General features: G+C 44.2%; 2 protein-coding genes across 5 annotated transcripts in view; both read left to right on the top strand.

Moving 5' to 3' along the window:
- Window positions 1-26,944, top strand: part of mki67 (marker of proliferation Ki-67) — a 274,252-nt gene that overhangs the window by 100,777 nt on the left and 146,531 nt on the right.
- The window catches only part of ptprea (protein tyrosine phosphatase receptor type Ea), a 259,188-nt gene that overhangs the window by 179,597 nt on the left and 52,647 nt on the right, over window positions 1-26,944 (top strand). For all 4 annotated transcript variants that reach the window (XM_055646692.1, XM_055646691.1, XM_055646694.1 and 1 more), the window contains one exon: window positions 23,803-23,879. In XM_055646692.1, the coding sequence (XP_055502667.1) occupies window positions 23,807-23,879 (73 nt within the window). In that variant the 5' untranslated portion in view covers window positions 23,803-23,806. The remainder of the gene's footprint in view (window positions 1-23,802; window positions 23,880-26,944) is intronic.

The raw sequence follows: 26,944 nt of genomic DNA, 5'->3' as shown, positions 1-26,944 counted from the left end.
GACCTTGCCTCCAATGTACAACATTTTTTTGTATCAAAAATTATAATTGCAAAAAAAATCGTTGTGATATTTGCAAAACATTTTCTAAGTAAACTCCTTTTTAATGGTTTCTAAATAAACTCCTTTTTAAAGTCTAGATCAAAGAGATACAAGAGAACTCATGAGCAGCAACATGGCCAATACTATGCATGTATTTTGGAATATAAAACCAATCTTTTTTAAACAATGAAGGCTGTTTTTTTCTGAGTTAATTTCCATTCAATGCAACATGCTGTTTACCTGCTGTGCATCCTCCATACAACTGGAGTCCAAAACTGGAGTACTGCTTCCAGAACAGGAATGTCCAAGCATAGTTCATTAAAGGTGACAACACAAGTAGATAGGGTAGGAATAGTGGATGCATTAGTAATAATCTTTCAAAACTCTTTAGATTCTGGAGTAGTTCCTGAGGATTGGCGGGTAGCAAACGTAACCCCACTTTTTAAGAAGGGAGGGAGAGAGAAAACGGGGAATTACAGACCAGTTAGTCTAACATCGGTAGTGGGGAAACTGCTAGAGTCAGTTATTAAAAATGGGATAGCAGCACATTTGGAAAGTGGTGAAATCATTGGACAAAGTCAGCATGGATTTACGAAAGGTAAATCATGTCTGACGAATCTTATAGAATTTTTTGAGGATGTAACTAGTAGCGTGGATGGGGAGAACCAGTGGATGTGGTGTATCTGGACTTCCAGAAGGCTTTCGACAAGGTCCCACATAAGAGATTAGTATACAAACTTAAAGTACATGGCATTGGGGGTTCAGTATTGATGTGGATAGAGAACTGGCTGGCAAACAGGAAGCAAAGAGTAGGAGTAAACGGGTCCTTTTCACAATGGTAGGCAGTGACTAGTGGGGTACTGCAAGGCTCAGTGCTGGGACCCCAGCTATTTACAATATATATTAATGATCTGGATGAGGGAATTGAAGACAATATCTCCAAGTTTGCGGATGACACTAAGCTGGGGGGCAGTGTTAGCTGTGAGGAGGATGCTAGGAGACTGCAAGGTGACTTGGATAGGCTGGGTGAGTGGGCAAATGTTTGGCAGATGCAGTATAATGTGGATAAATGTAAGGTTATCCATTTTGGAGGCAAAAACAGGAAAGCAGACTATTATCTAAATGGTGGCCGATTAGGAAAAGGGGAGATGCAGCGAGAGACCTGGGTGTCATGGTACACCAGTCATTGAAAGTAGGCATGCAGGTGCAGCAGGCAGTGAAGAAAGCGAATGGTATGTTAGCTTTCATAGCAAAAGGATTTGAGTATAGGAGCAGGGAGGTTCTACTGCAGTTGTACAGGGTCTTGGTGAGACCACACCTGGAGTATTGCGTACAGTTTTGGTCTCCAAATCTGAGGAAAGACATTATTGCCATAGAGGGAGTGCAGAGAAGGTTCACCAGACTGATTCCTGGGATGTCAGGACTGTCTTATGAAGAAAGACTGGATAGACTTGGTTTATATTCTCTAGAATTTAGGAGATTGAGAGGGGATCTTATAGAAACTTACAAAATTCTTAAGGGGTTGGACAGGCTAGATGCAGGAAGATTGCTCCCGATGTTAGGGAAGTCCAGGACAAGGGATCACAGCTTAAGGATAAGGGGGAAATCCTTTAAAACCAAGATGAGAAGAACTTTTTTCACACACAGAGTGGTGAATCTCTGGAACTCTCTGCCGCAGAGGGTAGTCGAGGCCAGTTCATTGGCTATATTTAAGAGGGAGTTAGATGTGGCCCTTGTGGCTAAGGGGATCAGAGGGTATGGAGAGAAGGCAGGTATGGGATACTGAGTTGGATGATCAGCCATGATCATATTGAATGGCGGTGCAGGCTCGAAGGGCCGAATGGCCTACTCCTGCACCTAATTTCTATGTTTCAATTGGTATACTTGCCTTCATAGCTAGGCATTGAGTACGTCAGGAAGTCATGATGCAGCTCTATTAGACTTTGGTTAGGCTGCATTTAGGGCATTGCGGCAGATCTGGTCGCCCCATTACAGGAAAGATGTGCAAGCTTTGGAAAGGGTGCAGAGGAGGTTTACCAGAATGCTGCCTAGATGAGAGGGTTTCAGCTTCAGGGAGATGTTGGATGAAATGTTTTCTCTAGAACATTGGAGGTTGAGGGGAGACTTGATGGAAGTATATAAAATTATGAGAGGCATAGAAAAGGTAGACAGTTAGAACTGTTTTCCTAGGGTGGAAATGTCCAAAACTAGAGGACATCGCTATAAGTGAGAGGGGGAAATTTTTACATGGATGTGCAGGGCAAGTTTTTTTGACTCTGAGGGCGTTTTGGCCTGAGACGTATAGCCAGGGGGTGGTGGTGGAGGCAGATACGATAGTGGGATTTAAGAGGCTTTTACACAGGGCAGGAAAATGCAGCAAATAGAGGAATGTGGATCCTGTGCAGGTAGATGAGATCAGTTCAGCGAGGAATCTTTTTCGGTGCAAACATTATTCCTGTTCTGTACTGTTCTAATGTGCATGTGTGACCTTTCTTGTTCCTGACTGGCAATTAATGCAGAGAGGAATTTATAATGGTTGTATTTGCTATTAACTACGCAGCATTAGTGAGTGATGCTGCATAGAAGGATCAAATAAACAAACTGATAAGGATTATAGGCCAGAAAAAAGGGCTGACAATAAGATGCAAAACTATTTTACTGCTAGTTGGATTGAATATTGATTCTGGTCTCTTATTTATCTTCATAGTAAATAACATTTATTTTCTCTGACCTCATTGCTGTGAATTCCAGTTTCTGTTTTTGAATGCATACTTTTGTGTTTAATTAAGCTAAATACCTAATGATTCAACATTGACTGATGTGGGTAACAGTGATGATATTGTATCCCATGTAAGCAAGCCTTGATATATTACGCTATCAGAAGAGCGGCATTCATGGTTTTATTGTGAATTGCAGTTACGTTCAGGGAAGGGGTTACTGCGGTTACTGTTTCTGCTTGGGTTCCTGAAAATTCTGTTTGACGTTGACTGATCTTGGCCCCATCCTGTTCATTGCCAGCTGCAGCAAACCAAGTTCCAAGAGGTTACATAAGCAGAATTCCAAATGTATTTTCACACCACACCATGACAATGGCTTGAAATTAGATTGTGAAAGAAAAAAACTGTGGTTGGATTCTACATAAGTCACAGATACCTTGATGGTTAAGATGAGATGTTTGACCCACTTCCAGTGCAAGTCCTACCCGTCACCAGACACTTTCTGACATTATCCACCACTGTGCAGCTGGTATTTTCTTGTCCTCTTGCACGTACCCGATGATGTCATTTACGTGCATTACAGACAGGAACTGGATCAGAAGATCACGACCAATGAACTATGCTTTTCATCCACAGTGAAGCAAGGAGCAAATCATCCAGCAAGTGAGGAACTCAAATGTGTTCCCATGTGTTCCCATGTGCCTCCCTCTATTATTTTCCGTATGCTGCCCTTTCCTAGCACCAGAGATAGTGGCATCTACAGTATGTACCTCAGTGCACTGGGCTATGATCTGTCAATGCTGTATTGCTCCTGCCTGGTTACAGCACATGGCCTGAAGGGGGCTACATCATAGAGTAGGGACCAACATACAATACTGTATCATTTAATGTGTTGTCACTTTTCCCTCTCCTCCTATTTCCCCCTCCTTCTCTTTAATATTCCCCTTTTTCCATTTAGCTCCCATTCCTTCATTTCCCCGACAACGCTATTCCTGATCCCTCCATATTCCCTCATCTCCCTTACAGCCAGGGGGTGTACACTATGATAGCCCTGTCCTCTTCCCAGAGAGCAGCGTGGAAATGTAATGCAGCAATGAACCGGGAGCTTGGTTATTGACCGCCAACTATAAATGCACAAGTCAGGGCCAACCACTTGTAAGTGGGAGATAAATCATTATGAAGATTTCTCAAAGCAATGATATCTCAATTTAATTATTTTTTTTCTCAGACTAGCCCGTTTTACCATAGGGGAGAAATGCAGTATTCATCAGTGCACCAACAATGGATGAAATTCTCAGCTTAAGTTTTTTTTGTTTGATCATTTCATATTGGTCAACTCTCAAGTACGTCATTCGAAATGCCCCAATCTTTGATGTGTCAATGATTTGTTAAGTGATTTTAACCTGTGCTCCAGGTGCTGTTGATGCACATATAACTCCAGTATAATTTCCCTGTCATTTAGATAAATTCATTGGCTGATCTGCTGTGTCGTTGCTTATGGGTGGGTCACAGTCCGAAGTTCATTAATGCCCAATAGCAGGGATACATTCCAAGGCAGGGAGTAATATGGATTGAGAAGCAGAGGGGTAATGAAGGGGAGGGGGTAATAAGCGAGTACCGCCTCATTGGAGGCCAAGTTATAACAAAAGCTGCAGTCTTGCGGAGGACTATGGAGGAGGTCGGTGGGAAAGGACCAGGAATGGAGGACAATGGGATCAAAATGAGATACAAACATAGGAGAAGTATTTGACCTCTCCACCAATTCCAATATTGGTGCCAGTAAGGGGGGGGGGGGGGGTTCTAGACTGCTAGTATGGGTGTTGTGGGCTGAAGGGACGTTCCCAGAGGACTAGTATGGACATTGTGGGCCGAATGGATTCTTGGGCTGCCAGCTCAGTCACTCAGGGCTGGTGGGCAGGCAAATCAGTCATTCAGGGTGGGTGGGCTGGCAGACCAGTCACTCTGGACTGGTGGGCTGGCAGTTCACTCATGGCTATTCATGGCATCTCATGGCATTGAAATTCCATTTCAAGCAGAGTGCAGGTCACCAAATTCCATTTCATAGCATTTCAAGCAGAGTGCAGGCCACCAAATTCAATTTCATAGCATTTAAAGCAGAGTGCAGGCCACCAACTTCAATTTCATAGCATTTCAAGCAGAGAGCAGGCCACCAAATTCAATTTCATAGCATTTCAAACAGTGTAGGCCACCAAATTGAATTTCAAAGCATTTCAAGCTGAGTGCAGGCCACCAAATTGCCAAACAACTCATTGCATTGTCATTAAGGGCTAACAAATCATTTATTGCAAGTACATTGCAGACTCACAGTTCAGTTGATTCACAGCTTAGAATCACAGTTGTGGACTCTCCCTCACGATCTTCCAGAGTGACTCTCACGTTTCAGGCATCCAGGGTTTTATAGTCATGCCCCACCCTCACCCCCCCCCCCCCCCCCGGAAGGGGCGTTACCTTCATCATGATTGTGGATGGTGATTGACAGGCAAAAGGACCAATCAGCTGACCTCAAGATTTTTTAAACACTCATAATTTTTTTATTTTTCATCGATCGGAAAAATCCAGGAGTCTGCCTCAGCGGAGGAGGACTGTGAGTAAGATGGCCAAAAATCATAGCGATATATGGTAGCGCTTTTTCTAAAATCAATATACAGCGCAGACAGGAAGTGGTCAAGATGAGACTTTTAGTTATATAGATATGGGTATGTTGTATGTGCATATATAAACACTGAGCTGGGTCTAGTTACAGAGAGGACTAAGCTATAGGGAATCCTAGTGTTAGGCAAATGGCATCTTGTCTTACATTCAGGAAGCATTCCTCTCGTCATTACGTAGTGAATACGAGGGACACCTGAGGCACTGTCTACCCTCGAACTCTGCACAACGCAAAAACATGGCACAAATGCTAGGGAAAATTATTGCTTGGAAGTTGGATAACAATACCTGCAGATCTTAATTGGATTGAGAACCTGAAATTTGTATTGTAACCACGACTCGCAGTAAGGTTATAATTTTCTCCAGAATTTGGTGTTTGTGAAAGTTAAGAGTGAAAATTGAGCTATTTGAGTAGAATTATGAATTCATTAACAGGTTGACAAATTACTGAAATTGAAGTGATTCTAAGTGGTTAATTTCCTACACGGGAAGCACCGAAAAAATGTAATAAACTGAGAAATTAAAAAAAGACACAAAGTGCTGGAGTAACTCAACAGGTCAGGCAGCATCTCTGGGGAACATGGATGGGTTGGAACCCTTCAGACTTATTGCGGTGATGATTGAAGAAGGGTTCTGACCCGAAACAATATCTATCCATGTTCTCCAGAGATGCTGCCTGACTCACTGAGTTACTCCAGCATGTTGTGTCTTTTTTTGAAGCATCTCTGGAGAACATGGATAGGTGACATTTCAGATTGGAACTCATCTTCAGCCTGAGGAAGGGTTCTGAACCGAATCTCCCCCTGTCCTCTTCTACCTATGTTTCCTCTTCTGACATCAGAATTCCTTCATCATACTTCTTATCTTTTCATCTCTGGCCTTCGTTCCACTATTTGCCAATCAATAACCACTCTCATCTGCATTCACCTATCACTTGACAGATTTCATTCTGACCCCATCTCCCTTCGGCCTCCCCCCCCCCCCCCCCCCCCCCCCCCCCCCCCCCCCCCAACCACAATAAGTCTGAAAAGTCTGAAAAAGGGTCCCTGCCTGCAATGTCACCCATCAACGTTCTCCAGAGATGCTGCCTGACCTCCTAAGTTACTCCAGCACTTTGTGTTTTTTTTTGGTAAACCAGCATCTGGAGTTCCTTGTTTCACCATTCTTCTCTACTACATGGCAGTTGCACATCGTTAGCCAGTTCCAAAACCAAACTCCATGGGTTCTGATTTCATCACATTTACAGCACTGTTTGCAGAGATATGTAAATTGATTTTAAGCTGAGCTAACTTTGAATGCCTGAACTGAAAAATCTGTTAAATTCCCAATGTTAAGGTCACAGAGGTTGCACTCAAAAAATGTCACTACAGCCAAAATTACAGACCAGCAAAGTACACCCTTCACCTCTATGCTGATATCCATCTTTCTATTGTTGATAATTAAATTTAATTGGATTTAATGTACAAATGAGAAGAACAATCATTTAAATATGTGCCCCTGTATCTATTTGCTGCCTCTGTTTTTCCTAGTGTCTGTATTATTGTTACTTTTTTGAGATGCTTGGTAGGTTTTCCTATTTTAGGTTTTGTGGGTGCTTTCCTGCATAAGTCTATGCCAGAGAGAAGGCAGCACAGTGGTAGAGCTGCTGCCTAACAGCAGCAGAGACCCGGGTTCGATCCTGACCTCAGGTGTTGTCTGCATAGACTTTGTACAATCTTCCTGTGACTGCGTAGATCTCCTCCAGGTACTCCGGTTTCCTCCCACATCCTAAACACTTGTGGGTTTGTAGGCTAATTGTTGTCTGTAAATTATCCCTAATGTGTAGGGAGTGGATGAGAAAGTGGGATAACATCGAACGACTGTTTAAGAAGGAACTGAAGATACTGGAAAATCGAAGGTAGACAAAAATGCTGGAGAAACTCAGCGGGTGAGGCAGCATCTATGCAGCGAAGGAAATAGGGTTTCGACCCGAAACGTTGCCTATTTCCTTCGCTTCATTGATGCTGCCTCACCTGCCGAGTTTCTCCAGCATTTTTGTCTACCTAACATCGAACTAGTGTTGATTGGTGATCAATTGTCGACGTGGACTGAGGGAGCTGGAGGGTCTGTTTCCATGCAGTATCTCAAAACGAAACTAAAAAAGACATGTATCCCGATCTGAGTTTTCTGCTAATTACACCTCTAGTTGTTTTCTCCAGGCTCACTTGTACTTCTTCTGCCTTCTTGAAATGTGTCACAGTCTATGCCCTACATTCACTTTAGATAATTAGCGTGCAGAGAGAGGCTCCTGGCCACATCGATTTTATGGAACTGACAATGGACTGTTCCGGCAGTTCTGTCTTTCTGAATAATGTCTCTAATTCCAGCCTCTCTTTAACATGCTTTCACAACCTTCCTATCTCTCATGCATCTACTTGCAGGTTTTTCTTCACTCCCTATCTCCCTTCAATTCAAAATCCTCCACAATTTTCAACCCTGCCAGTAGATGCTAAACATTAGCCTTTTATTAATGCTGCTTATACGCTCTGCCTTCCACTGGAGAAACTGAGATAGCGTTGTCCTCTATTAACAGTCTCTTGCTCCATCTCTCTGTGAGGAGGAGTAGTGCTGAATACTGCAAGGATTTGAATGAAGAAATCAGCGGAGAGTCAGCGAAAGTGGTCACATGCTGGGAAATCTGAATCAATGCCTGCCATTAAATTGGGATAAAAAGAAATGAAGACAAACGGCAAACTTCATCCAAAATAGCAAAGCTTTCATGTGCAGATCAGGTCATGCCACAGCCTGTAAATGTACAACATGTCTTTTGCATTTCAGGGTGTGAATTAAGAATTTGATATTAGGACCTTTATCTTTTGTAACAGGGATCCACTCAATCTGTGAATGTGTAAGTCAGAAAGGATGAACAAGTTCAGGCATCCGTGTACAATGTTTAAATATATGTTGGCCATTTATTGTACAAGTAATAATGGTAACATAATGAAACTCATTATTGAAGAAACAACTTCTGGATTGACCAATTAACAATGGAAATCTGGTGTTTGGGTATCCCTGTTTATTCATGAGCTGTTTTACAACAGCACCTCGTGCATAGAACCTAATATTGGCAGAAATGCAACATTGTGCTGGTTAGCTCATTTCCACCTATTAAAGGTTCCAGAAAAAGTTAGGCTGGTGCGTTCATTAGTAAAGTAATTGTATAAGTTGTGCCTCATTCTTTATGAGGGCCAGTTAATGTTATAGATAATATTATATAATAATGAGGGAGAGATGGAGGTAGAGGGAGCGCCGCGCTTTGTGTGGGGGGGGGGGGGGGGGGGGGGGGGGGTCAGTGAAGGAGCACCGTGTTGTGTGAATGAGGGAGTGCCACGCTGTGTGTGTGTAGAGGGGGGAGGGGAGTGAGGGAGCGCCGTGCTGTGTGTGTGTAGAGGGGGGAGGGGGGAGTGAGGGAGAGCCGCACACTGTGTGTGTGTTTGTGTGGTTGACCAGAGTTGCCTCATTCCCCATCACACAGTCACTAGTGGGATCTCACTGTGTCCCACCTCCGCACAATTAAAGCATGGAATAATCTCCACCCAACTATAGTTACCCAACCAGATGCAACTAAATTTAAAGTAGCTCTTTCTTCCCAATAACCCTTTCTGGCTCAAGCCCTCCCTTCACCACCTCCAGTTTAAATTCCATTTGGAATATTTTGGAGCACCAAGAAACCAAGAATAGACCATAGTGTCATTTGTCATAGAAGCGGGTCCTTTGGCCCAACGTTCATGCCCGATCCCATTTGTCCGTATTTAGCTTGCATCCCTCTCAACATTTCCTATCCATGTACCTGTCCAAGTATCTTTTCAATGCTGTTATAGTACCTGTCTCATATACCTCCTCTGGCAGCTTGTTCTACATACCCACAATCCTCTGAGTGAATAGGTTGCCCTTCAGAATCCTATTAAATCTAGCTCTTCTCATCTTAAACCAACGTCCTCTGGTTCTTGATTACCTTTCCCCAGGTAAAAGACTTTGTGCACACACCTTATCTATTCACCTCATGATTTTATACATCTCGATCGCCCCTCAGCCTCCTGCTCTCCAAGGAATGAAGTCCTAGCCTGTCGAACCTTTCCCTATAGCTCAGAGTGCTGGCGATATCCTTGCAAATCTTCTCATTACCCTTTCCAGCTGAATGACATCCTTCCTATAGCAGGGTGATCAAAACGGAACATAATACTCCAAATGCAGCCTCAACAATATCTTATACAATTGTAACCTAGTGTCCCAACCTCAATACCATATAACCATATAACAATTACAGCACGGAACAGGCCATCTCGGCCCTACAAGTCCGTGCCGAACAATTTTTTTTCCCCTTAGTCCCACCTGCCTGCACTCATACCATAACCCTCCATTCCCTTCTCATCCATATGCCTATCCAATTTATTTTTAAATGATACCAATGAACCTGCCTCCACCACTTCCACTGGGAGCTCATTCCACACTGCTACCACTCTCTGCGTAAGAAGTTCCCCCTCGTATTACCCCTAAACTTCTGTCCCTTAATTCTCTATACTCAATATTCTGACTGGTAAAGGCCAATCAAATAAATAATTTTCGTCTTTAGTAAAGAAATGCTGCATTTAAATCATATAGAATTAAGGTGGAAATCAAAATACCAAAAGTTTTTCTTCTTTCATCATGCAAATTTTATAGTCAAACAAAAAAACGACATTCCCTCATAAAAGTAATTTAAAAGACATATTGATTAGCAACAGTGAAACAATTTTGCACACTTTACTGGACTTTGTCTTGAACTTAATGTTATTTCCTTTATCCTGTATCTGTACACTGTGGACAGCTCGGTTGTAATCATGCATAGTCTTTCCGGTGACTGGGTAGCGTGCAACAAAAAAGCATTTCACTCTACCTCAGCACATGTAACAATAAACTAAACGTGTAAGATTCCAATAGCATGTTGTTTAGCAGGCCCATTAATGTAAATGAATAAAAGCTACCCGTTCTAATCAGACCCAGCTTTTGATCGGGAGATCCAGACCATGATTATTTATTGAGGTTCAACCCGACCACTTCAGGAATATTTCACATAGTTTTTCGCTGAAATTGGTTGTTAACAGAACACATCATTAAACGTGTGTAGAAAGAAGCTGCAGATGCTTGTATATACTGAAGATAGACACTACGTGCTGGAGTAACTCAGCGAGTCCGGCAGCATCTCAGAAGAAAAAGAATGGGTGCTGTTTCCCATTGGGACCCTTCTCAGTGGATACTCAGCTTCATCTTTGTTATGGTATTTTTCTTAATTCATTAACCACATGTTACTTTTTCTCAGAAATATAAACTTAATGCCAGAGGTGTTTAAGTCTTATTTTTGTTTATACCACTGTTTTTTTTTAATCTTGATATGTATTATATCAGGTCATCTTAAAATCATGTTGCTAGTTTTACCGTCCTTTAATTTCCCAACAATCTTCTTCTGTCCCTTCGGCTGTTGCATGGTTAACAAATGTTTGGATTTCGTGCAGTTCTATAACCTAGATCCAAAAATTGCTCAGCGCCTACTGTGCAGATAAAGGAGCATCCAGCACAATTTATAAAAGTTACATAGAGACTTAGGACTTCAATTCTGAGGTTTGCAGCACAAGACTGCCTGTGGTCCCCATAACATCACACAAAAACTGTGGTTTCAGTATGGTATTTCCTATTGAGTTATTACTAGTTCTTACAGTTGTCAGCGTGTAGCACAGCAAGTATCATCCCTTCAGCCACCCTTTTGAGGATATTCAAGCAATTATTTTCCATCTACTTGGAATTGTTACTAGAGAATGAATCGATCCTGCACTGTTTAGTTTAGAGATACAGCGTGAAAACAGGCCCTTCGGCCCACTGAGTCCGCTTCGACCAGCGATCATCCGTACACTAGTTCTAACCCACATACTAGGGACAATTTGCAGAAGCCCAGTTAACCTTCAAACCTGCGCAACTTTGGAGTGTGGGAGGAAACCAGAGCACCCGGAAAAAACCCACATGGTCACAGGGAGATTATACAAACTCTGGAGGAGATAGGCAACGTTTTGGGCCGAAACCCTTCTTCAGTCTAGTCAGGATCGAGGTGGGGAAGGTGGTTGGGGGTAACTTTTTTTTCAATCTCTTACATTGCCGGGAATGCGATTGTTTTCCGGATCGTATCTCCGGTCGCTCTATGGCCTAACATCATGGAGCTGGCGACCTTGCTCGGGACTGACTTTGAGCCCCACCACGGGGACGTGGACTTACCCATCAATTTGGATTTTACCATCGAGGAGCTCGCAGTCTCGGGTAGAGACCAATGTGGTGAAGCTCCAAAAGGTTTGACCAGCCTCGACCTGGGGTCAGATCGCCCGGCGGGGGGGAGCCGAGATCTCCCCGATGCAGGAGCTTGAATCGCCCCGACGCGGAGGGCACCTACCGCCGGCTACGGGAGCCAAGATCGTCCTGTCAATGGAAGTCTCGAGGCCCCCGACCGCAGGGAACAAAGAAGGGAAAGGAAAACTTTATCTCGCTTTCCATCACAGTGAGGAATGTGGAGGAGTCACTGTGGTGGATGTTTATGTTAAAATGTATTTTGTGTGTTTTGTTGCTTTTTATTGGTATGACTGTATGGCAAATGAAATTCCTCGTATGTTGCAAAACATGCTTGGCTAATAAAGTATAATTATGATTACGATTATAATCTATGAATGCAAATTGTAATCATAATCTTTAGAGATCCTGGAGTCATACAGCGCAGAAACCATCACATATCCATTTGCAACACTAATCCTGCTTTATTCTTCCTCTTTTCCATTTATCTGCGCCCAGATTCTACTAATCACATAGAAACTAGGGGGAATTAAGAGTAACCAATTAGCCTGCCAACCTTGTTGAGGTCTGCAAGACAGGCAAGTGTCGGGTTGCCAACTGTCCCGTATTAGCCTGGACATTCCGTATATTGGGCTAAATTGGTTTAGGGGACCACCCTTGTCCCGTATTTGACTGCTACTACTCGGGTCGAGGGGACTGCCGGGTCGAAGCAACGTGTCCGGCCACACCTTTCCTGTCCCGACGTAGTGCTGCTCATGGAGTGCAGCAGCAGCGCCTCGCCCGTGGCCCCATCGGTCAGTAGCCCGGCCAGCTGTCCGACCTTTGGACCTTCGCTTCCGCCGACACCTCCACCCCTCCTTCTCATGGCCGATCATCGGTCACATGCAAAGTCCCGGGCCAAAACTCCTCAGCTGGTCCGCCGGCTGGGCTTTGTGTGTAGTCCAGCACCCGGCCAACTCATCATTCACCTAGCCATGGTCAACTTGCCGTTGGGAATTTGTCCTTTATTTTGACCTTTTGTCCCTTATTTGCGAGTGAGAAAGTTGGCAACCCTAGGCAAGTGGCTGAGCCTACTCTATCTAGTATACACGGGTTGAAATGAAAATAGATGCAGTATTCTCTTCATAAATTAGGCATTTGCTTGACCTCCTTACCACAGCAGATAACAGTGAACTGTGAGGTATCGCAGAGGTTTGCAGCCTGAAATGATTCTTAGTTGAAGAAGCTGAGATCATCCACCAGCCTTAGCTCCATGGTCAAGGTGGTCAGGGCACATGTGTGGGGATGTATTTGTGGGTCACATATCTCACTGAAGACTAAGAATGCAGTTTAATTGTTGACCCTTCAAGGAGTACGTGTAATTGCAGAGAAACAGGGTTGCTAACCCTTGATCTTTCCATGAGTAAATAAGTTGTAAATCTTACCGCATTGCTGAACTTAATAATAATAATAACAATAATAATTGTATTTGTATAGTACATTTAAAAACAACTCACGTTGACCAAAGTGCTTCACATCAGTGCAGGTACTAATTTGATACATACAACGGTAGACAGACCAAACAGTACTTAAGGGCCTGTCCCACCAGCATGCGATTGCATGCGTCTACCGCGACCAAATGTGGTCGCTTGATGCGTACGGCCTCGCAGGGCCGGTCCCAATTTGAACCGCGGAGGCATATGGAGTTGTGCGGGGCTGGTCCCGCAATCATACTCACCAATCAGCTGGACAGGAGGCGCACCGACTGAATTTGTACGTCGCACGGCGTTGGGCGGTGACGTCATCACGCAACGGCTCGGTGGGCGGTGACGTCATCGCGCAACGCCACGCACTAGGCGTACGCTGTCAAGACGCTGCGTACGACGTCAAGATGCTGCGTACGCCCGTCGAGGCGCTGCGTATGACCTCAATGCGGCTGCGGGCCGACAGGCCGTTGTCGTGCGGGATTTTCGGACAGTGCAAGATTTTTGGAGCCCCGCGCAATGTTGGGACCAGCCCCGCACAACTCCATACACCTCCGCCGATCAAAGTGGGACCAGCCCCGCGAGGCCGTACGCCTCAAGCGACCACGTTTGGTCGCGCTAGACGCATGCTATCACATGTTGGTGGGACAGGCTCTATACATAAACTGGTTACAGCGCTCCCTCAGAGGGCCACAAAAACTTGGCAAATTGCATCACTGTAGGTGGAGTATTGGCAGAAATAAAGTGCAGGGAAGGATGAAAGTCGCAAGAAATTTGCCAATTTACACTTACTGCTAATCTCTGCCATATATTTTTGCTCCCAGTGTGTTCACAAAATTAATGAATTCTGGATCAAGTTGATTTTCCAGAGTACATTTATCTTTCAAAGTTGTGTCAGTTTCTTGCCCTCTGACAAGCAGCTCAATAGAACATCGTTCATTTTCGAGGCTTCACTCCTCGAAAAGATAATCTGGTTGCAGTTCTAAATATCCACCATTAGATGTCATCTGTGCACCTTTCAAAGCTTGCACCATGCAGTTGGAACACTGATCAATGGATGGGAGCAATGTTTGTGGGCTCCACACACATTAAAAGTGAAAAGAAATTGTTCATGTATTCTGTGCAGGCACATACATACTGATTTACATCTGTACTATTTGAACCAGCAATGTAGCTCAGGGTCTCTTGTGGCAGGGAAGGATATCACAGGAACATGCGTATCTTTTTGTGCTGAACACTGTGTAATTGAAGTGCTCAGTTGCTGCAGATTAAGGGCCTTGATACTTTTTCTCCCTTCAGCTGGGGAATGTTATCAATTTATAATTGATTGTGCTGTTGCTTTTCTCACAGACTGAAGTAGCAAAGGCCTGCGGTGAAAAGTAGGTGCGCAGGCAGTGGAGAATAGAAGCGGCGTGGGCTGCAACTGCAGTCCTTAAATGCAGGGGAATCCCAATAAGTTTGTGGTCCACTGCCAACCCTATCAGCTTGGGCACAGTTAAATGCCAGAAACCAGCCGTGGAACTGTAAAATGTTTAACGGAAAGTTAAGGATCATTGTTCTTCAAAATGTTGCAGGGTAAGGGTGGCATGGTGGCGCAGCGGTAGAGTTTCTGCCTTACAGTGCCAGAGACCCGGGTTCGATCCTGACTACGGGTGCCGTCCAAATGGAGTTTGTACATTCTCCCCGTGACCTGCGTGGGTTTTCTCCGGGATCTCCGGTTTCCTCCCCCACTCCAAAGATGTACAAATTTGCAGGCTAATTATTTGGTAAAGTTGTAAATTGTCCCTAGTGGTGTGTAGGGTAGTGTTAGTGCGCGGGGATCGCTGGTCGGCGTGGACTTGGTGGGTCGAAAGGCCTGTTTCCGAGCTGTATCTCTAAACTAAACTAAACCAGATAAAATGCAAATGTTGAAATGTTTCTGGTTCCATTAGGTTAGAAAAGTTCCTTTCTTTTTTATATCTACTGTCTACACTCAGCATTAGGGACCTCTTTATAACAGATGGTAGAGACAAAATGCTGGAGTAAGTCAGCATCTCTGGAGAGAAGGAATGTTTTGGGTCGAGACCCTTCTTCAGACTGATCTTTATAACAGATCTCGGTTATAGCGGACGACGTTCCCACAGTAATCAGAACACTGTCTCTTTAAGAACAAAGGGTGCTAGTCACACTACAGAGGTCACTGAAATTGACCAGCAATGTAGCAAAGAGCCTTTAGTATATTTCGCTTGCAGTAACAAAAATACATTTTAGCTGTTAAAATTATCTTTATATATGATACAACTTGTTGTTTCACGGAGTGACCGCTGGGTGGTTGTAACAAACTCCTGACTTGATAATAGCAGACTATTGGTAATAACAGATACGATTCTCTCCCTCCCCCCCTCGCCAATGGTCTGTATTATCTGTATTGCCAAATTCCTCCTGGTTTGGCTTGGACAGTGCAAAGATGATCACAGAATTATGAATACAGGGTAATAGGCCTTTCTCACGGGGCGACTTGACGCAAGATGTAACCAGAGTGAAGTGGTCGTGGTCTAGCACGATATCACATGATATAACGGGGGGTAGATAAAGAGTTCCCACGGTACTCGGCATTTCTGTTATTTGTGCGAGTGACTTGTCCGTCTCCCGAGCTTTCCCGTTAAATCTTGAATGAACATTGTAAACTGTCAAGTGTAATTAAATCAACACGTGGCACAAATGATGTCACTTTTTTTTTCCACACACTATAAATATCCTCCCTTGGTTGAATTGGCTCATTTGGAGACATGCCTGTACTAATGCCGTGACTTTACTGCAGGAAGATGCCACATTACTTAGGAGAGAGGGGGGGAGAGACAGAGAGAGGCACAGAGGCAGTGTGATGTACTTTGGGGTGACTTGCGGAAGAGAAAGAGCGCACATGACCATGGTCTATCTGTGTGTGTGGGAGCGAAGAGAGACTAAGCAGAATACATCGGTCTTATTGTGTGTGGGGGGAGAAAGAGAGAGGTGGGGGAGGGGGAGAAAGAGAGAGAGATGGGGGAGGGGGAGAAAGAGAGGGGTGGGGGGGGGGGAGAAATGAGGGGAGACGTATATACACACACAAAGCAGAGTTTTACTGTGTATGTGGGAGACACAGATGGACTGAGCACAGTACCTCGGTCTTACTGTGTGTGGGAGAGGAGGAGAATGAGAGGTACGCTCACAGAGGCAGAGTCTCTCAGCCTGTGTGAGAGGGAGGGAGAGAGAGAGAGGCACATACAAGGTGGATGTGAAATCTCACCTGCCTGTTTCAGTGACAGGCACCCGCCGCCAGTAAATGAAGACACCCCCATCTGTCTCCCCCTCCTCTCCCTCGACTCCCCCACCTTTCCCTCCCAGCTCCAGTCCCGTCCCGACCCCCTGGGAAACTGAAGGGAGCAACAATCAACTGTTGCCTGCCCGCTGAGTTAAAGAGTTCCCACGGTAGTAAGACGATGTTAGTTGCGGCCAAGTTTAAATTTCCAACGTGTGTTTCAGAGTAAAGAGTCAGCGCAGAATCCTTGATAATATAAAACCGTCTGAATCAGCAAGTTAGACACAAAATGCTGGAGTAACTCAGCGGGCCAAGCAGCATCTCTGGAGAAAAGGAATAGATTCCATTTTTGGTCGGGACCCTTCTTCGGGATGATTGTAGGGGGGAACTGGAAGCAAGAAAAGACTGGAACAAATCAGGGCCAACAACAGATGACCTCAGGAGGGTATTTTGAAGAGGGGTCCCGACCCGAAATGTCGCCTAACCCTTTCCTCCAGAGATGCTGCCTGACCCACTGAGTCACTCCAGCACTTTATGTCTATATTTGGTTCCCTGATAGGCCAATTGTTGGCTAGGGATAGTGTGATCCCAAGAGGGAACCATCGTTGCAAACCTTGGACTGGTTAACCAACATTTACTGCATGGGGGGGGGGGGGGGCAGGAGGGGGTGGGCGGGGGGAGAGAGACCGTGTAAGTTACCTAAAATTAAATAATTCAATGTTCATAGTGAACACAGACACAAAATGTTGGAGTAACTCAATGGGTCAGGCAACATCTCTGGAGAAAATGAACAGGTGGCGTTTGTGTCTATCTTCGGTAAAAACCAGCATCCGCAGTTCCTTCCTGCACAATGGATCTCAGTGTCAAGTCCCTGACTCCCGTTGGCAGGCCCTTCAGCCCACAGCCTGCCCAGCGATGACTAACCCATGTCACAGGGGGATGGTGTGAAGGCGGAGTTAGACAGAGCTTGATTAATGTTACGGTTGGGGAATGGGCCATAATATGGCCAGGGAAACGCTGTTATTCGTGACGCCCCCTCCTCCCTTTCCCAGCTGTTCTCAATCGCACCCCTGGCCACACAAAAATGTATACTTTAAGAAGGAATACACGGAACATTTAAACTTAGAACGCTTCTAACAGAGTGAGCCATGTGAGCACTTTGATCATTCTCCCTGTATTTGCATTTGACAAAATAGTCGGAAAAAAAAAAATGTTTAAAAGTGTTCATACCTTTTGCTATGCCTAATTGGCCCTTACCTCTGTGAAAATAGTCTGATTGTATTGTATTGTATTGTATTTTAATGACCACACAGCCAGGCTGGTGGAATTTGTTATTAGTACAGCTCGGTACAGGTTCCAACATTTCATCAAACATTAAACATATAGCATAGATATACATACAAACAGACACATTACATAATACATAAGGGCCATGCTTATTCTTATTCCTCACCGTACAGAGTTTAAAATGTTAATTGCAGTGGGAATGAAACTGTTTTTGAAGCGGTTTGTTTTGGAGGCAATTGTCCTGTAGCGCCTCCCAGAGGGCAGTAGCTGAAAGGCATAGTGTGCAGGGTGAGTAGGATCAGAGATGATCTTGCGGGCTCTGTGCAGTGTCCGTTTGTGGTAAAGTGATTCAAGGGATGGTAGGGGTAAGCCAATAATTTTAGATGCTCTGTTGATGATGCGCTGTAATTTCTTCCGGGAGAGTGAGTCGAGACTGCCGAACCAGACTGTGATGGATGAAGTGAGGATGCTTTCGATGATGGCTGTATAGAAGCGGAGCATGAGATGAGACCTTGCTCTGAACTTCCTGAGCTGTCGGAGATGGAAAAGTAGGTGAAATGTCACCAACAATAATTGATTCTATTATTAATTGACTAATAATTGACTCTATTAGCGGAAAGATGCAATTCTGATCTAATATTATAAGTGCCTCTGTCTTTGGAAGCAACACCAGCAATTTATTAAATCTGACTACATGCGGCACAGTGGTAGAGTTGCTGCCTCACAGACCCAGAGACCGGGGTTCGATCCTGACCATGGGTGCACCGGTTTCCTCTCACACTCCAGAGATTACAGGTTTGTAAGTTAATCGGCTTCGGTAACATTGTAAAATTGTCCCTAGAGTGTATAAGAATAGGTGGTCGGCGCGGACTCGGTGGGCCTGTTTCCGCGCCATATCTCTAAAATCTGAAGTTAGGTAATGTCTAAAGGAACTGCAGATGCTGGTTAATACGCACAAAAGGACACAAAATGTTGGTGTGACTCAGCAGGTAAGTCAGATCTGGGAAGAAAAACATAAAAAGCTGGAGTGAGTCAGCGGGTCAGGCAGCTTCTCTGGAGAAAAAGAATAGGTGGCGATTCGAATCGGAACCTTTCTTCACACATCTTAATCGGAATTGAGTCTGAAGATGTGTCTCGTTCCGAAACATCACCTATTTTTCTCCAGAGATGCTGCTTGACTCGCTGAGTTACTCCAGCTTTTTGTATCTGTCTTCGTTTTAAACCAGCATGTGCAGTTCACTCCTTTACACGGAGAACATTGATTGGTAGCGTTCCGGACCCTGCTTCGGAAAGGTATCGATCGCTTGTCGGCGAGGACTCCGAGCTGTATCTCTCAAAGAAGTACATGTGAAATATTTCTCACGGACCATAAAAATGCGGGACCTTTCAGTAAAGTCCCTTTTAAAGATTATAGTTATTTTCTTGAATCTCATTAACATAACTCATGAATAAGTTGATGTCCATATGCGGATGCAAATCTTTATTTTTAAAATTCAATCCCACAGAAGACAATTTTTACTCACATTCTGTCCCCTCTGTCCAGCTTCCGGGTTCACCGTTCGCAGGAGTTCCCACGGTACACGCAAGAGTCAGTACGGATATCGCACTGGCCACTACGTGCATATAATGTTGCAGTGTTCAACCACAAGTGTACAAGTCACTCTTGGAGAAATTCAAGCTTGTTTGAATTTTCTCCCGAGTCACCAAGTTACACGAGTACCTGCCGTTAGTGCCACGGTGGTCCACAAATGCCGTACGGTTATCGCAAGAGGTTCCCACGATGTGCAACTCTGGTTAACTCTTGCGTCAAGTCGCCCCGTAAGAAAGGGGTTTAATAGTAGAAGCTTACTAGGGATGGTCCTGGGCTTTGGGGCTTGTCACGTCACTTTTATGTGGTATATTCGGGAAATTGCAACAGTCCAATGTCACCATGTGTTAATGTTTGCTGCCAGTAACCAACCCCCACCGGAAGGTCTATAATATTCTGAATGGGGATATTTACTTCTTTCTGTTGTCATTTTTTATATATATTCATGTCCAGCCTCTATTCCCAATGCAAGACCAGTACGTACTTAGCATTCCTACTGACCTTGCATTGAATGCCTTGCTACAGTATTTCAGACGGTAGTTAAAATACATTTATATTGGGCTAGAGTCACATATAGGCCTGAAGAACATTAGCAACCCAGAAATCTGATAATATCATGGCCCGTATCAACGATCTAGCTAGCAGTATTATTTAATTAACTGCAACTACAGTGAATGGTAGGGCTCAGGGTAGTGTTGTAGAGCAGAGGGATCTAGGAGTGCAGGTACATAATTCCTTGATGGCATCACAGGTAGATAGGGTGGTTAAAAAGGCTTTTGACACATTGGCCTTCATCAGTCAGAGCATTGGATATAGAAATGGGGAGGTAATGTTGCAGTTATACAAGATATTGGTGAGGCTGAATTTACAGTATTGTGTTCAGTTCTGCGCCTGATGTTAAAGGAAAGATGTTGTCAAGTTGGAACATGTACAGAAAAGATTTACAAGGATGTTACCAGGACTCGAGGGTCTGAGCTAAAGGGAAAGGTTGAGTAGGCTGAGACTCTATTCCTTGGAGCACAGGAGGATGAGGGGTGATTTAATAGTGTATAAAATCATGAGCAGAATAGATTGAGTAGAAGCACAGAGTCTCTTGCCCAGAGCGGGGGAATCGAGAACCAGCGGACATAGATATAAGGTGAAAGGGGAAAGATTTAATAGAAATCTGAGGGGTATTTTTTTCTCACAAAGGGTGGTGGGTGTATGGAACAAGCTGCCAGAGGAAGCAGGTACAATTGCAACGATTAAAGAACAATTAGACAGGTACATGGAGAGGACAGGTTTAGAGGGATATGGGCCAAACACAGGTAGGTGGGACTAGTGTAGATGGGACATGTTGGTCGGTGTGGGCAAGTTGGGTTGAAGGACCTGTTTCCATGCTGTATAACTCTATGACTATTAATGCCAGTGCTGTTAAACATCATTAGCAAGTTTGGTTTTGTGCATGGGTAGGTGTTGGAGTCTCATCGATCTTTATTCTGCTATTTAGAGTCAGTTATTTAAATCCCTCATCTCTGGACATTTGGCAACAGTCAATCCGGTTCAGCGATTAGGAGTGGTCTGTGCTTGGCTTGAATCCACTGATCAGAGAGCATCCGCTTTTCTTGTTCCCGGCCAAAAAATGTACGAGGCTGAAAGCGAGCCAAGCTTGAAATTAACTTAGTGCACAAGCATGTAGAGCATGGAGTTGGCAGAGACTTCAAATGCCAGATTAAGAGGATCTCATCGGATGAAGCAGACTCGCCGGCTCCGTGCTGGCCACTGCTGTTGGAGAGCCTGACTGTCAGCATGTGGTCACTGCCTGCAGCTCACTCCAGTTGTTAGTGGAACCGCTGTAGGCATTGTTATTGAATGAAGCAGATTTCCTCAAGCATCCAGCATGACTGGCATTGCAAAACCAGAGGAAAGCCGTGATGGTTCGCTGCAGTCTCCACTGAATGATTCTGATGTTCCTTCTGTTGCTTTTGCCATGGTTTACCCATCACCATTGCAAACAGGGCACTCAACTGTATTTGTCTCATTTTCAGCAATTCTGATTGTACCGTTCTCCTCTTCCCCAGTTTTTCCTCTCACCTTTTAATTTAACTCACATAGACAATGGAGCATTACCTATAATTGTCACCATCTTCAACACGATACCACCACGAGACACCTGGTTCTCTCTATCATGATGGTTTCTTTATTCAATTGTGCATTGGAGCACTCATCCACTGCACCGCTAACTAAACTGCTTTTCAAGGCACTAGTCATGATATGGCAGGGGATGCATCTGTGGACTACTTCATCCAGGAAGGAACTGCAGAGGCTGGCTCACATCGAAGATAAACACAAAATGTAACTCAGCGGGTGCAGCAGCATCTATGGAACGAAGGAAATAGGCAACGTTTCGGGCCGAAACCCTTCTTCAGACCGTTTCAGCCCGAAACGTTGCCTATTTCCTTCGCTCCATAGATGCTGCAGCACCCGCTGAGTTTCTCCAGCTTTTTTGTGTACCTTCGATTTTCCAGCATCTGCTGTTCCTTCTTAAACAAAATGTGACTCAGTGGGTCAGGTCGTATCTCTGGAGAAAAGGTCATGCTTCGGGTCAAGACCCTTCGTCAGACTGTGTAGGAAGGAACTGCAGGTGCTGGTTAGTCTGAAGAAGGATCTCGACCCGAAACGTCACTTATTCCTTTTCTCCAGAAATGCTGCCTGACCCACCGAGTTACTCCAGTATTTGTGTCTATCTTAGGGGATGCATCCGCCTGCCCATTCATCACTTCTTTTCCTCGTGTCCAAGGAGCGGATGAAGTCGTCCCAGGTGAAGTAGCATAATTTGTACTTCCACCAATTTAGTTTTCTTCATGAAGTTCTCGCAACGTTGTCTCTTTTGCATTGCACAGGGGAAACCAGACACAGATTGGGATACAAGACTTCCAGTCAGTCCACCAGTCAACATCCTCCATGATGTTCCACTTCCCTGTCATTTTAACCATCCATCCCACTCACAACCTGACTTTTGTCTTGGATCTCCTGCACAGTAGCAATGAAGCTCAGCAAAAGCTTCAAGTATAGCCCCTTGTCCTCTGGCTCAACACAATCCGGCTTCCTCAGTACAAGTACAGTTCTGCTTTAACTCGTGTTTTGTTACCTCGTTAACTCATTATCATAATGTTAGAGAATACCAGAGTTTGTAGATGCTGGAATCTTGAGCAAAATACAAAGTGCTGGAGAAATTCAGCAGGACAGGCAACATCTGTGGAGGGAATGGACAGATGATGTTTCAGCTGGTGACACCTTCATCAGACATGTAATACATGGGAGAAAACTACAAAAGTTGCACAACTTCACCTTGGTACCCCTCAGAGCTGTTGTGCCAATCCACAAGAGTACATTTAGCACAATTTGTATTGCTCCATGATAGAACATAGAGATGGAAAGTACTTTATCTTTTGGGAAGTTGTCCAACAGACGCCATAGAATTAATGTAATCCCCAGAAGAACTAAATGGAAAAATTGGAAGAGCTGTTAAAATCTGGGATACTTGACCTGAGAGGTGGAAGGAAATCTCAACTTACAAAAGGATATTGGTTACATGATTTTAGTTTTTTAGTTTTATTTTTTTGTTTAGTTTTGTTAGTTTTTGAAATACAACACGGAAACAAACCCTTCAGCCCAGAGTCCACACCAAACATTGATCACCCATTCACACTAGTTCGAAGTTATTCCTCTTTCTCATCCACTCCCTACACACAAGGGAAAATTCTTACAGAGGCACAATTAACCTACAAACCCGCACGCATTCGGGATGTGAGAGGAAACTAGAGCACCCAAAGGAAACCCACGGTCATGGGGAGAAGGTGCAATTTCCACACAGACAGTACCCGATGTTAGGGTCAAACCCGGCTCACTGGTGCTGTGAAGTAGCAGCTTCACCGGTTGCACCACTGTGCCACTGATTGAAGAGGATAGATTTACAAGGTTATTTGAAAGACTTGGCCTAATAGCTTCCTGCAATTTAAGATCCTACGGTTACTTGAAGTAAAAGTCATGCAACTTTCCAAGATTGAATTCCACTGAGGGCAGGGAATGTGTTGAAAATAGAAAGAGAATTCTCATGTGTGCTTTACTTGTGATGAAGCTTAATTCAAAACCTTAATGAGCTTAATAACTTAAACCTCCTCTCATCACAGCAAAGAAAAATGTGTTTCATCCCAGGCTGCATTAAATAGATTAATTATATCAAGGTTCGGAATTCAAGAATAGAGTTGATGTGGCCTCCACATACATTGTGGATTTGATGGATATTGCAAGAGTTAATCAGCTCTTACAGGGGTAATATTTGGACTGAATAAAATTGTGTCTTAGTTAAACAGTGTGTTGTCATGAGAAGTTGCGATGAGGTTCTAACTATGTTTGCTCTTCTACTCGCAGGGCCATGACGAATAACACATCAATTTCATCAATACCTACACCCACAAGCTCAACAAAGTCACCTACTACCGATAAGAGTAAGTCATGTGACTCAGCCGTTTATTGAGGGTAGTTTCACAAAAGGATCATTAAAATATGTAGTGAGGAACTGCGGATGCTGGCTTAAACTGAAGACAGACATAAGAGGCTGGAGTACCTCAGCAGCATCTCTGGACCAAAGGAATAGGTAATGTTTCGGGTTGAGACCCTTCTTCAGACTGGGAAAGAAGAACGAGAGATATAGACGGTACATAGGAGAAATGACAACTCAGTGGTATGAATATTGATTTCTCTTAACTTCAAGTAACCCTTGCATCCCCTCTCTCTCCATCCATCCCTCACTCCAGTCGTTGTACTCATTTTACTGTAGTCCTGTTGAGTTCTCCTGTCTGTATCCTCGTTGTCAACTATCTCACAGCCAACAATGGACCATTGTGTCCACATTTCCTTCATTATTGTTGGTTCTTGCATATCTTCCATTCATTTCTCCTAATCTATCTCACCGTCTTTATTATATCTCACCGTCTGTATCTCTCGTACCCCTTTCCCCTGATTCTCAGCCTGAAGAAGCGTCTCAGCCCGAAACGTCACCTATTACTCTTCACCAGAGATGCTGCCTGACCCGCTGTGTTACTCCAGCCTTTTGTGTCTATCTCTGATCATTAAAATGTGTTAATTCAGAACCTTCCTGCACATTACATGACTTTTATTGGGACACAATCTTCATTCAGTAAACATTTGGACGATGATCTCTATTTATTGTGATTAAGATGAACAGATATCTGTGATATTTCAAAATGATTTATACCATCTTATATTTTGTTAAACTAAGTTAAATAGATGTATAAAATGTATCCCAATGCCCCTGTCCCACTTAGGAAACCTGAACAGAAACCTCTGGAGACTTTGCGCCCCACCCAAGGTTTCCGTGTGGTTCCTGGAGGTTCCCGGAGGTTTTTGTCAGTCTCCCTACCTGCTTCCACTACCTGCAGCCTCCGGCAACCACCTGCAACCTCCGGGAACCGCACGGAAACCTTGGGTGGGGCGCAAAGTCTCCAGAGGTTTCCGTTCAGGTTTTCTAAGTGGGACAGGGGCATTACTCATTTCTACTGATATAATGAGTCAAATGTCCATCTTTTATTATGTAAGGACTCTGAATCAAGGAGTGCATTGTCCAATTAACAGAAACAGTCAGATAGTCTCCTTGTCTGTGGCACAATTCAATACCCCCAGCCCTGACCATTATATGTTGTTAACTAATGGGTGATAGACACAAAAATCTGGAGCAACTCAGCGGGCCAGGCAGCATCTCTGGAGAGAAGGAATGGGTGACTTTTCGGGTAGAGACACTTTGTGTCAATCTTCGGTTTAAACCAGCATCTGCAGTTCCTTCTTATACTTGGACTGTGATTAGTTCAGCACTCAGATCTGTCATGCCCTCTCATGACCTCTCATGATGGAACTAAAACCTGCACATAAATTCACCATGAACTGAGAGTCAGGGGAAAGTGGAAGGAGAGATATGGACGGAACATAGGAGAAATGACAACCCTGCGTTATATAGTTTTATCGTCGTCCTGTTGAGTTCCTCTGTCTGGATGCTTGTTGTCACCTATTCCACAGCCAACAATGGACCATTATGTCCACACATTGTGTCCAGAGATTTGTAATTCACAGCTTCGGGCAGAATGAATCAAACTGATATCAAAGCATTCAGTTGTCCAAGACAGAAATTGACATCGATCTGTTGGCACGTCCTTTACGTTTGACTACCAGGTATTTCGGTAGAATGCTATTGTCTAAGATTTAATGTTGGCTGGATTGTGCTGGCATTGGCACTCTGTCCAGACATACCACCTGTGGTCACCATCTGCCCTCACCTACCTGGGACAGATGTGGAGGGCTAAACAACCTGTGCAACTGCTGCTGACAGGTGTCCCACATAGTCTGGCAAGTCATTCAGCAGCAAATAAGCCACAAGTGGCACGTTGCCAAGGCCCTATCTCCAGGCCACCTTGACAACCAGTCAGAGGACCTAGGTGGAGGTGTTGTTTCTCCTCCCATAAAAGTCATCAAGGCTTTTTGAATTTTTAACGTGTCAAAACCAGAGACAATTCAAACTTTTTTTTTCCAATTATTTAAAATAATTTTTGTCCTCCCCAGAATGAATCACAGTTATAAGAGATCATTAAAAAAAATCTCTTTTCCCTCCTACTTTTCAGGCTGTGAATCCCCATTCAAATGAAATTGTTCTCAGATTGTATGGCAGGACCATGTGGGGCCCATTGATAGAGAGGATGACAGATGTGCCAGTGTTTTACAGCGAGTCCTGAATGCTGGCGAGTGCCTTTGCAACCACCAGCCATAGTCAGCACAATTCAGCTCATTGCCTTTGACAACAGCGATGAAACTGCAGACTTTGCCTCCGGGTCTTTCACAGGGGAGGTTAGAAACTGAAGGTTGGGCCTGTATTTGGCTGCCCCTACTGATGTAAGCGGTGAATTTTGATCCAGCGTGTCCTGGCATGTTCCTTCATTATATTGTGATGGCATGTGGGCTGTTTATCTCAACAATATTGTTCACCAGAACTGGAGCTGGTCAAAACACACTGAAATGGTCCTGCACTTTGAAAGAACACAGTCTGCTGTATAAAGTATGTTCAATTAGTAAACATTCTAAAACAGGCAGATGGTTGAAAGAGGTGGTTATTCACGAAACAGTGCCTTAACATAGAATGTGGAACTGTATAGCACAGGAAAAGGCCCTTCGGCCCGCCGTGTCCGTGCCAAGTTAACTAACCTCCTCTGCTTGCATATAATCCATATCCCTTCATTTCCTGCATATCCATGTGCTTATCTAAAAGTCTCTAAAATACCACTATTGGATCTGCATCTAACACCAGTGTGTTCCAGGCACCCACCACTCTCTGTTGCCTCTGCATTTATCCTGTCATATTTGCCCCTCCCACCTCAAAACTATGCCCTCTAGTCTTTGACATATAAATTCCAGGTGAAGGATTCTACCTATCTACCCTATCTCATCATTTTATGTACTTTAATCAGGTCTCCCCTCAACCTCTGAAGTTCCAGAGAAAACAATTCAG

This window comes from Leucoraja erinacea, chromosome 15 (assembly GCF_028641065.1).
Source record: "Leucoraja erinacea ecotype New England chromosome 15, Leri_hhj_1, whole genome shotgun sequence".
NCBI lineage: Eukaryota > Metazoa > Chordata > Chondrichthyes > Rajiformes > Rajidae > Leucoraja > Leucoraja erinaceus.
The sequence above is the reverse complement of the archived record's forward strand: the minus strand, read 5'-3'. Positions and strand labels throughout refer to the sequence as shown.